The 12,861-nt window shown below is 45.0% G+C and overlaps 1 protein-coding gene across 1 annotated transcript in view; it reads right to left on the reverse strand.

The window, feature by feature from the left end:
- ERICH6B (glutamate rich 6B) overlaps window positions 1–12,861 on the reverse strand; it is a 441,806-nt gene that overhangs the window by 237,313 nt on the left and 191,632 nt on the right. Inside the window, exon 5 of the mRNA XM_075334387.1 lies at window positions 12,398–12,474. Coding sequence (XP_075190502.1) covers window positions 12,398–12,474 — 77 coding nt within the window. The remainder of the gene's footprint in view (window positions 1–12,397; window positions 12,475–12,861) is intronic.

Here is a 12,861-nt window from a genome sequence, read left to right on the forward strand (position 1 = left end):
GGGAATCACGTGATCGGAGCACCGTTGCTATGGTAATCCGTCTGTCAGCGGTGACGTCACTGCTTACAGCCAGCAGCCTCTGATCATTCACGGAGTGAAAAGACTGCACGGGCAGCATCAACGTCTTTCTCCCATGCAGTGCTGTCTGATGTAGCATGGATTGAAGGAGAAAGAAGACAGAAGACCAGGATCGTGGAGGGCTGGCAGGGAGTAATAAACATGGAGTCTCTAAGTTTGTCTGTGTATTTATTTCTATTAAAGTATTTTTTCTCTGTGTGGTGTCTTTTTTTGTAATCCTTTATTGGAGATTCTTAATGGCCGGGTCAAACTTGCCTGACATTAAGAATCTCTGGCTTAATACTAGCTAGTAAAACAAAGCTAGTATTAACTCATTATTACCCAGCGAGCCACCGTCACTAGGCCAGCTGGAAGAGTTGGATACAGCGCCAGATGATGGCGCTTCTATGAAAGCTCCATTTTCTGGGGCGGCTGCGGACTGCAATTCGCAGAAGAGGGGCCCAGAAACCTTGGGCTAACCTGTTCTGCGGATTTCAATCCCCAGCTGCCTAGTTGTATCTGGCTGGACACAAAAATGGGGCAAAGCCTTCGTTGTTCTTTTTTTTAATTATTTCATGAAATTCATGAAATAATTAAAAAAAGGGCTTCCCTATATTTTTAGTTCCCAGACGGGTAGGCAGCTGGGTTGCTGTACCTGGCTAGCATACAAAAATATGGCGAAGCTCACGTCATGTTTTTGTAGTTTTTTGGCATAAAAAATGCTTCCCTGGATTTTCCATTGCCAGTGAAGGTAACACCAAGCAGTGGGGGTTAGCAGCCAGTAGCTGCTTGGATTACCCTTAACTAGCAATAGAAAAAATACAGCGGGAGCCCATATATATTTTTTTTAATTATTTATTTAAATAACTAAAAAAAAAATGGGCTTCCCTGTATTTTGATTGCCTGACATCACAGTGCTGTAAAAATAAATCATTAAAAAAAAAATGACGTAGCGCTCCGCGGTATTTTTGATTCTCAGCGCAGATAAAGCAGACAGCTACGGGTTGCCATTCCCATCTACCTGGCGTTACCTTGACTGGCAATAAAAATACAGGGAAGCCCATTAATTTTTTTATTTAAAAAAATAGTTAAAAAAAATGACGTGGGTTCCCCCCATTTTTGATAGCCAGCTAGGGTAAAGCAGACGGCTGTAGCCTGAAAACCACAGCTGGCAGCTTTACCGTGGTTGGTGATCCAATGTGGAGGTCACCCCAGGCTCTTTTTTTATAATTATTTTATAAATATTAACAATTACAAAAAAAAAGGAGCGTCCCCCCCAAATTGGATCACCAGTCAAGGTAAAGCGGACAGTTGTGGTCTGGTATTCTCAGGGTGGGAAGGTCCATAGTTATTGGCCCTTCACAGCCTAAAAATAGCAGCCCGCAGGCGCCCCAGAAGTGGCGCATCCACTAGATGCACCAATCCTGGCGCTTCACCCCAGCTCATCCTGTGCCCTGGTGCAGTGGCAAATGGGGTAATAAATGGGGTTGATACTAGCTGTAAGGTCACCTGACATCAAGCCCAGCAGTTTGTGATGTCATGGCGTCTATCAGATACCCGACATCACGAACTGTCACTACTAACAAAACAAATAAACAAAAAAAAAATGTATTTGAAAAAACACTCCCCAAAACATTCCCTCTTTCACCAATTTATTGTAAGGAAAAAAAAATAAGGGGTCCCACGACGACTCTGGACCGTCTAGAATATGGGGGGACACGCTCAGGGAACGTATCCCCCATTTTCTAGGAGTGCAGACCCTCCATGTGAGGAGTGTGGGTGCAATGAATCTGCACCCACTCTCCCCGGGTCCACAGCAGCATAGTCTATGTCGTAACTGTTGCTACCAAAGCTGCAATGCCCTGCTCATGAGGTAAGGGCATGCCTAATCAGGAGAACTATTCTACATTTCCAAATATTGGTATTTGTTGATATTATTGCTATTCCACCTTCTATATATTGGGGATAGGATCTTGGAGATGGAATACCCCTTTAAGTCCAGTTATACAGCTGAATGAATACTAAACAACAGAGCTCACTATTTAGACATGTTTGGTAGTAATTCAGCAGGGCAACTATAAAATCAAATACCTCCATTTGGAAATGTAGTATAGCTCTCCTGATCAACTATGTTCCTTACCTCATGAGCAGGGCATTGCAGTAGCTTACAGATGCATGGTTACTGCCACTCACTGTGTCTGAACACAGGAAGCTGAGCTGATAGCCGCTCTGTGCATGCGGCAGCCGTCTATTGTGAAGGAGGGGGCCGCGGGGGATCAACGTTGCACAGGTACCGTGGGACACCGGAGAACATCGGTGGGGTTATAGGGGGTGACCTGGCAGGGCCTGGGGAGGAGTTTTCTGTTGCATGTGTCATGGCACATGAGACAGAAATCAGAGGAGTGGGGTGAATGCGGCCGGCACGCGGCTGCTGTGTGCGCGGCCATCTTTGATTTCTGGGAGGGGGTCGGGGGGGGCGCTTTGGCGACACCGGGGGACTGGAGGGGACCGGGGAGGAGATTTATCTCCCATCTGACTTGTTTGTTCATGCCAGATGGGAGATAAATAATTTTTTACCGGCGCTGTCATTTACTGTAACATGATCATCGGTATACGGTGTATACCGGTGATCACGTAAGCGGGGACCGGAAAAAACGGCCTGAATCATGATCTCCAGGGTCTCAGCTACCCCCTGAAACCCCGGAGATTTTCTGATGCTGGGGGGCGCTATTCACTTATTTCTGCCTGCTGTTTATAAATGGCAGATCAGAATAAAGCTACATTCACACGACCGATCCGTTTTTGCGGTCCGCAAAAAATGCTCAGTTTTTTTCACGGGTGCATCCGTGTGGCATCCGTTTCCGTTCCGTATACGGTCCGTATGTCATCCGTTTGTCATCCGTGTGCCTTCCATTTTTTTGCGTACTGCAAAAAAACTGAAGGAGGGAAAATACATAAATTTACCCAGGATCCATAGCTTCAACCTACATGAGGCGGTCACATGTTCACTCCAGTGCCATTTTCTACTGCTTTTTACAGCGTAGAGTGCTCTGGTGATTTTCCTGTGCTTGTACACTTCATATCAGTCTTTTCTGTCATTATAATGGCAGAAAGACACATAATGTCCCACTCTCCTGCATTTTGTAATTTTGCACCCTTTGGTGCCTTTCATGTGGCACTAAGGGGTGCTTAGCCTTGTATTTAGCCAAAAAAATAAATACATTTTAAAAAAAAAATGACGTGGGTTTCCCCTATTTTTGATAGCCAGTTAGGGTAAAGCAGATGGCTGCAGCCTGCAGACCACAGCTGGCAGCTTCACCTTGGCTGGTAATCCAAAACTGAGGGCACCCCACGTTATTTTAAATTAAATAAATAATAAAAAAAAAAAACAACAAACACGTGGGGGTCCCCCCAAAATTGGATCACCAGCCAAGGTAAAGCAGACAACTGGGGTCTGATATTCTCAGACTAGGGAGGTCCATGGTTATTGGACTCTCCCCAGCCTAAAAATAGCAGGTCGTAGCCGCCCCAGAAATGGCGCATCCATTAGATGTGCCAATCCTGTTGCTTCACTCCAGCTCATCCCGTTGCCCTGGTGCGGTGGCAAACAGGGTAATACAGTTAGGTCCAGAAATATTTGGACAGTGACACAATTTTCGCGAGTTGGGCTCTGCATGCCACCGCATTGGATTTGAAATGAAACCTCTACAACAGAATTCAAGTGCAGATTGTAACGTTTAATTTGAAGGTTTGAACAAAAATATCTGATAGAAATTGTAGGAATTGTACACATTCCTTTACAAACACTCCACATTTTAGGAGGTCAAAAGTAATTGGACAAATAAACCAAACCCAAACAAAATATTTTTATTTTCAATATTTTGTTGCGAATCCTTTGGAGGCAATCACTGCCTTAAGTCTGGAACCCATGGACATCACCAAACGCTGGGTTTCCTCCTTCTTAATGCTTTGCCAGGCCTTTACAGCCGCAGCCTTCAGGTCTTGCTTGTTTGTGGGTCTTTCCGTCTTAAGTCTGGATTTGAGCAAGTGAAATGCATGCTCAATTGGGTTAAGATCTGGTGATTGACTTGGCCATTGCAGAATGTTCCACTTTTTTGCACTCATGAACTCCTGGGTAGCTTTGGCTGTATGCTTGGGGTCATTGTCCATCTGTACTATGAAGCGCCGTCCGATCAACTTTGCGGCATTTGGCTGAATCTGGGCTGAAAGTATATCCCGGTACACTTCAGAATTCATCCGGCTACTCTTGTCTGCTGTTATGTCATCAATAAACACAAGTGACCTAGTGCCATTGAAAGCCATGCATGCCCATGCCATCACGTTGCCTCCACCATGTTTTACAGAGGATGTGGTGTGCCTTGGATCATGTGCCGTTCCCTTTCTTCTCCAAACTTTTTTCTTCCCATCATTCTGGTACAGGTTGATCTTTGTCTCATCTGTCCATAGAATACTTTTCCAGAACTGAGCTGGCTTCATGAGGTGTTTTTCAGCAAATTTAACTCTGGCCTGTCTATTTTTGGAATTGATGAATGGTTTGCATCTAGATGTGAACCCTTTGTATTTACTTTCATGGAGTCTTCTCTTTACTGTTGACTTAGAGACAGATACACCTACTTCACTGAGAGTGTTCTGGACTTCAGTTGATGTTGTGAACGGGTTCTTCTTCACCAAAGAAAGTATGCGGCGATCATCCATCACTGCTGTCATCCGTGGACGCCCAGGCCTTTTTGAGTTCCCAAGCTCACCAGTCAATTCCTTTTTTCTCAGAATGTACCCGACTGTTGATTTTGCTACTCCAAGCATGTCTGCTATCTCTCTGATGGATTTTTTCTTTTTTTTCAGCCTCAGGATGTTCTGCTTCACCTCAATTGAGAGTTCCTTAGACCGCATGTTGTCTGGTCACAGCAACAGCTTCCAAATGCAAAACCACACACCTGTAATCAACCCCAGACCTTTTAACTACTTCATTGATTACAGGTTAACGAGGGAGACGCCTTCAGAGTTAATTGCAGCCCTTAGAGTCCCTTGTCCAATTACTTTTGGTCCCTTTAAAAAGAGGAGGCTATGCATTACAGAGCTATGATTCCTAAACCCTTTTTTTGATTTGGATGTGAAAACTCTCATATTGCAGCTGGGAGTGTGCACTTTCAGCCCATATTATATATATAATTGTATTTCTGAATATGTTTTTGTAAACAGCTAAAATAACAAAACTTGTGTCACTGTCCAAATATTTCTGGACCTAACTGTATATGGGGTTAATACCAGATGTGTAATGTCACCTGGCATCAAGCCCTGGGGTTCGTGATGTCAGGCGTCTATCAGATACCTGACATTACTAACCCAGTCAGTAATAAAAAAAAAAGTCGACAAACACATTTTTATTTCAAAAAACACGCCCAAAACATTCCCTCTTTCACCAATTTATTAAAAAGAAAAACAAATCCAGGTCTGGTGTAATCCAAGGGGTTCCCATGACGATCCATACCATAGTCAATGCCCCAGTCAATGAAGAACAGAATATTTCATATTGGCTGGGAGAGCAATGCAGTGACCTGAGCTAACATCAATAGGTCATCCCAGGTCACGACGAGCGCTGCTGTCAGGAGGATCGCGAGGTACATTACCTGCGGTGATCGCTGCACTCCTGATAGCAGAGCTGTCACTGAGTTTAATGACCGCCGCCTTCACAACCAAGTATCGCGGGAGCCTGTGACGTCACCGCTAGTGACAGTCTCAGGTCGGCAGCGAGAGGAGATGTGACAAGCAGCGGCCATGGAGGACAGTGACAGTGCTGACGTCGGGAGGGCAGGGCTTCATCACCGCAGGTAAGGCTAAGTTCACATTTCCGTTGTTTTGCACCAGTCAAATGTGTTGCTTGCCGCTTGTGACTGATGCGTTGTACAACGGATGACAAGAATAAAATTCATTGTCGGACTCCATTGTAAAAGAGAGAACGGATCAGCTGATCGCTCTCATTAGCCGGCCGGCTTTTGAGAACGAGCAGATGATCTCCCAGTGGCCGGCTAATGAGAGTGATCAGCTGATCGCTCATAACAGTCGGCCACCGAGAATGTGTGCGGACGGTGGAGTGCGGAGTGGGTGGAGCCAAGCGGGGCCATGTGTGCGGGCGGAGGAGAGCGAGGTGGGTGGAGCAGACCGGGACCATGTGTGCGGGCGGCGGAGTGCGAGGTGAGTGGAACCGAGCGGGGAAATGTGTGCGGGTGGCGAAGTGCGGGGTGGGTGCCGGAGTTCAAGGTGGATGGAGACGAGAGGGTCCATGTGTGCGGACGGCAGAGTGCGAGGTGGGTGGAGCCAAGTGGGGTAATGTTGTGCGGGTGGCGGAGTGCGAGGTGGGTGGAGCCGAGTGGGGTAATGTGTGCGGGTGGCGGAGTGCGAGGTGGGTGGAGCCGAGCGGGGTAATGTGTGCGGGTGGCGGAGTGCGAGGTGGGTGGAGCCGAGCGGGTTCATGTGTGCGGGCGGCAGAGTGTGAGGTGGGTGGAGCCGAGCGGGTCCATGTGTGCGGGCGGTGGAGTGTGAGGTGGGTGGAGCCGAGCGGGGTAATGTGTGCGGGCGGCGGAGTGCGAGGTGGGTGGAGCCGAGCGGGGTAATGTGTGCGGGTGGCGGAGTGCGAGGTGGGTGGAGCCTAGCGGGGTAATGTGTGCGGGCGGCGGAGTGCGAGGTGGGTGGAGCCGAGCGGGGCCATGTGTGCAGGCGACGGATTGTGAGGTGGGTGTAACCGAGCGGGGCCATGTGTGCGGGTGGCGGAGTGCGAGGTGGGTGGAGCCGAGTGGGTTCATGTGTGCGGGTGGCGGAGTGTGAGGTGGGTGGAGCCGAGCGGGTCCATGTGTGCGGGTGGCGGAGCGCGAGTTGGGTGGAGCCGAGCGAGGCCATGTGTGCGGGCGGCGGAGTGCGAGGTGGGTGGAGCCGAGCGGGGCCATGTGGCGCTGAGGACGTCAGTGCCGGGGACTGCATGACTGGGTCAGGTGAGTGTGAGTGTATGTGTGTACATGCTGAGTGCAGGAGTGGGCGAAGCCGAGCGGAGAAGTGTCGGCTCCCTGCACACGTAGCCAGGGTAAATATCGGGTTACTAAGCAAAGCGCTTTGCTTGGATACCCGATATTTACCTTGGTTACCAGCTTACCGCTGGCTGCCAGCGATGGCTCCCTGCACACTGTAGCTGTAAAAAGCCACGCTTTTGGTGATCAAACCATTCTCAAACGTAACTTGAACTGTCGAGCTTTTAGCAAAAAGCTCGAGTTCGATCTCGAGCACCCCCCAAAATCACTCGAACATGAAATTGGCAAACCTCGAACATCGCTCAACTCTAGTCAGGGCATGACCAAGTCATGATTAAGGGCCAGTTCTATGTTAGGCCTGAAATGCATAGACCCTTGTCTACACGCTGAGCTTTTTATCCACTGTATGTTTTTTATGGATTTTTCACAATAAAGCTTCAGAGTTTTTCCAAGATGGTTGCTGGCTTTTTCCACTTCTCTTGATCATTGCTTCTAAATGTATATGTTTTCTGAAGCCCTACTCTACGTGTGTTCCAGGGTGTATCGGAGGACCTCCTAATATTTGGAAGCTCTTACACTTAGTGCATAGGCTTCCCCAGTTTAGGAGCCCCACTCCTTACAATGGGAAAAAAATTCATGCACATGATTCCTCTTTTTCCTGATTGAAATGGAAAACTGTGACATTTTTGAAAGGAGGAGAATATGAATTCTTTCAGCGTTTTTGCAGCATTTTTTATCATTGAAAGCAATGAGAAAGTGCAAAAATACAGTAGAAACGCTATGTTTGAACATAACCGAAGGGGTGGATTATTATTATTATTATTATTATTATTATTATTATTATTATTATTATTTATTGTGGATGAGACGTTTTTTCTCTCTTATCAAATTTACCTTATAACGAGTCATTATACAGGAAATAATTTTCCTAACATTTTTCCTGTAAAATCCATGTTATCTTTAGTTTGGTATGTTTTATTGTCAGTCTGTAAAAGTGGCATAATACCCTGATAACATTGTAACCAACAATGACCTGAGAGTCAGAGATGTGTCCAGGCGTCTTCATCATGCTGTTACCATTCCATTTGAGCAGTTTGTCCATCCATTTCAGCAATTTTACTGCTCCCCAGACCTCCTGGGAGGGTCTGCTGGAAAAATGCTTGAGTTTCCCATTGACTTCCATTACACTTGTTACTCAAGTTGAGCTCCCGAGCAATCTCACATGCTCAATACGAGTAATGAGCACCAGAGCATTATATTGCTTGCTCATCACTAGTAAATATGTAGCGCCCCTGAACCCATCAGGGCACTACAAGGTACTGCATCCTGCCAAAAATGCAGGGCCTACCCCAAGGGACCTGGAAGACCAGTGCTGGTAACAGCAAAACACATTATAATCCCATTTTTGCCCCATCCACACAGACTGGTGACAGACTAGACTTGGAGCCAATGGATGGCCACCCAGGGGTGGAGCCGATCCATTCCACTAGACAACGACCAGGTGGGAGGGGACAAACAGACAGAGAGTTGGAGTGAGTAAGTGGAAGTGAGAGAAGATGGATGTAACTGCTCTGACACAGTAGTGTGATGGTCACCTGAGGGCCTAGGCGTGTGGTTGCCGGTGGAGTATGATGAAGTACTCCCGGAACCATAGCACCGACGGGGTATACAGCCCTAGGTCAGGCAAACGCTCCTGGCAGACCTGATAAAATCTGCACAGTGAGGGGACCATCTAAGACCTCACTGACCTTAGAAGTCCGGGGGCACCAGCAGTAACGGGAGAACCAGGAACCGGAACAGAACACTGACCCTACAGGGTTCACACTGCCGCTGTACGTACTAGAGACTGAGAGACAAACAGAAGGGGACCCCCAGATGATCCAAGCTATCGGGACCAACCAACTTGAGAAAGGTGCAGGGGAAAGAAGCCACCAGGTCATCAACTGGCACTGGGACTAAGGGAACCAAAGGTGAATACCAGCCTTCCTCCGCGTACCAGTTACCATCTATAGTGAGTAAAGCGAACCAGTTACACAGCAACCCCTCATAAGGCCTACCTTTCTTTCAGCGCCCATCTCTATCACCTATCCCCTGGGGCCCCAGCCCTACTTGCGGTGGGCCCAACATCCAGGCTGCCATCACATCAGCCCTAGTGCAAAGACTGTGCAGCAGCGGTTCCATCACCATAACCGCAACCCGCAAGTGGCGTCACAACATAAACTTTATTAACTATTCACCTGTATATAACCCCTTTTTAAAAGCACCCCCAGGGTCACGGAACCGGGCAACGGCCACCCAGTGACACATCCCAATAGTACACTGTCCGGGACCGAGTATCCCGTAGCCCTGGGCGGCACAAATACATAAAGGCTTTATCGTACTTTTTTTTTTTCTAAAGGTGGTATATAATGTGTATAAATCATTATGAAAATTATCTACTTAATATTAGTGGCTTAATAGTAAAGTTCAAACCTAACATTTTATTTAGATTGTAAAGGTATATTCACACACTGCAGATTTATTTTAGAAATTTTGCAAGGCAAAATTCATTCCATGGATCTAAATAGGGTGGTATCTGCAGTACGTGCAGTCACAGAAAGTTCTACAACAAATCTGCTACATACAGTCATATGAAAAAGTTTGGGCACCCCTATTAATGTTAACCTTTTTTCTTTATAACAATTTGGGTTTTTGCAACAGCTATTTCAGTTTCATAAATCTAATAACTGAGGGACTGAGTAACATTTCTGGATTGAAATGAGGTTTATTGTACTAACAGAAAATGTGCAATCCGCATTTAAACAAATTTTGTCCGGTGCAAAAGTATTGGTACCCTTATCAATTTCTTAATTTGAACACTCCTAACTACTTTTTACTGACTTACTAAAGCACTAAATTGGTTTTGTAACCTCATTGAGCTTTGAACTTCATAGGCAGGTGTATCCAATCATGAGGAAAGGTATTTAAGGTGGCCACTTGCAAGTTGTTCTCCTATTTGAATCTCCTATAAAGAGTGGCATCATGGGCTCCTCAAAACAACTCTCAAATGATCTGAAAACAAAGATTATCCAACATAGTTGTTCAGGGGAAGGATACAAAAAGTTGTCTCAGAGATTTAAACTGTCAGTTTCCACTGTGAGGAACATATTAAGGAAATTGAAGAACACAGGTACAGTTCTTGTTAAGCCCAGAAGTGGCAGGCCAAGAAAAATATCAGAAAGGCAGATAAGAAGATTGGTGAGAACAGTCAAGGACAATCCACAGACCACCTCCAAAGACCTTCTGCTTCATCTTGCTGCAGATGGTGTCAATGTGCATCGGTCAACAATACAGTGCACTTTGCACAAGGAGAAGCTGTATGGGAGAGTGATGCGAAAGAAGCCGTTTCTGCAAGCACGCCACAACCAGAGTCGCCTGAGGTATGCAAAAGCACATTTGGACAAGCCAGTTACATTTTGGAAGAAGGTCCTGTGGACTGATGAAACAAAGATTGAGTTGTTTGGTCATACAAAAAGGCGTTATGCATGGAGGCAAAAAAACACGGCATTCCAAGAAAAGCACTTGCTACCCACAGTAAAATTTGGTGGAGGTTTCATCATGCTTTGGGGCTGTGTGACCAATGCCGGCACCGGGAATCTTGTGAAAGTTGAGGGTCGCATGAATTCAACTCAGTATCAGCGGATTCTTGACAATAATGTGCAAGAATCAGTGACGAAGTTGAAGTTACGCAGGGGATGGATATTTCAGCAAGACAATGATCCAAAACACCGCTCCAAATCTACTCAGGCATTCATGCAGAGGAAAAATTACAATGTTCTGGAATGGCCATCCCAGTCCCCAGACCTGAATATCATTGAAAATCTGTGGGATGATTTGAAGCGTGCTGTCCATGCTCGGCGACCATCAAACTTAACTGAACTGGAATTGTTTTGTAAACAGGAATGGTCAAATATACCTTCATCCTGGATCCAGGAACTCATTAAAAGCTACAGGAAGTGACTAGAGGCTGTGATTTTTGCAAAAGGAGGATCTACAAAATATTAATGTCAGTTTTATGTTGAGGTGCCCATACTTTTGCACCGGTCAAATATTGTTTAAATGCGGATTGCACATTTTCTGTTAATACAATAAACCTCATTTCAATCCAGAAATATTACTCAGTCCATCAGTTATTAGATATATGAAACTGAAATAGCTGTTGCAAAAACCTAAATTGTTATAAAGAAAAAAGTTTAACATTAATAGGGGTGCCCAAACTTTTTCATATGACTGTATTAGTGCCCTAATAGTATTAGCAGAGTGATTATATCTGTTCCAGTGACTTCAGATATCTGTTTTAACCCCTTCACCCCCGGGTGATTTTCCATTTTTCGTTTTCATTTTGTCCTCCGCTTTTTCCAAGAGTCACAACTTTTTTATTTTTCTATCAATATAGCCATATGAAGGCTTTTTTTGTGGGATGAGTTGTACTTTTGAATGAAACTAGTAATTCTGCCCTAAATTGTACTGGGAAAAAAAGGAAAAAAAATCCAAGTGCAGTGAAACTGCAAAAAAAGTGCAATTGAATTTTGACAAAGTCCATGCTGCTATTTAGCTGCAATGTTTATTTTTGCACTAGAACATTATCATTGCTGGGACTACATTGCCTCATACCTGGTAAGCCGACATTCCACTTTGTGTGATAAGCAACTCACTGTCTATAGACTTTGTACATACAGAGCTTGGTGGGGGGAAACTTTCTCTGCTCTGCTGCATAGCTAAATAGAAAAACTCTGACTGTGTCAGAATCACTGCACTCAATAAACTAAGTGATGCATTGTTGAATTCGGAGTCTCTTTGCCTGCATCATGCTCAACTCAGATGAGGTAGCAAAAACCTGATGACAGATTCCCTTTAAGTACAGCAGCCAGGCACCTTCATAATGCTATTAACCTGTAGATCAACTCTATATTCGTAGGTTAATAGTGTTCTTGGAGATTATAAATGAGGTTGGCTAGTGTTTCATTATAAAGGTACCGATATACTTTGGACAACTATCAACCAAAAACTAATTTGTCTGATAGATAGATCTCATCACTCTCTGAAACATATGAATTCTCGACCTAGTATTCATATGTTCTCTATGGGGAAAGCAGAGTCATCTGCCTGAAAAACCAAAAGCTCAAGACATCACCTGTCGTGGGAGAGTCAGGAGACCTCCTTACACTTTAGATGATCACCCAATCCCTACCTGCTTATTTTAACCTTATATGTGTGGGTGTATCGTAACATAATGCAATGTTTATTGGTGGCTTACTTACCTGCCTAGGTGTCTTGGTATTAACATGTTCAAAATTTGAAACACCTTGTTCTACCGTGTTTTCTCTAGTGATGGACCCTGTAAGACATAAATGGTATGACAATAAGACTTATATAGCAGCTATATCTCACATTGTGTCTCAGTAGTGGCATTTGGATATGTTTTTATCTCCTGCAATATATGGATGACTGAAAACACTAACTATTGTATATACTTTTACAGTATACAGCTGTGCATTCTTTTACAGATTTAATGAATATGACAAAATACTTCAATATTGGACCAAGTGCATTTGTGCCCAGCATTTTTAAGAGCAAATTAAAAATGGACATCTTCTCTGGAACATCAATCTGTAAATGTTTCAATAATGTATGTGTAGTCAGAAGGCTCGGCTGGATGACTAGTTGGCGGCTTGCCAGGATCTATTATAATGAATGATTCACATGATGAAGGTCAACTCAAAAC

Source organism: Anomaloglossus baeobatrachus, chromosome 2, assembly GCF_048569485.1.
Source record: "Anomaloglossus baeobatrachus isolate aAnoBae1 chromosome 2, aAnoBae1.hap1, whole genome shotgun sequence".
NCBI classification, from domain to species: Eukaryota; Metazoa; Chordata; class Amphibia; order Anura; family Aromobatidae; genus Anomaloglossus; species Anomaloglossus baeobatrachus.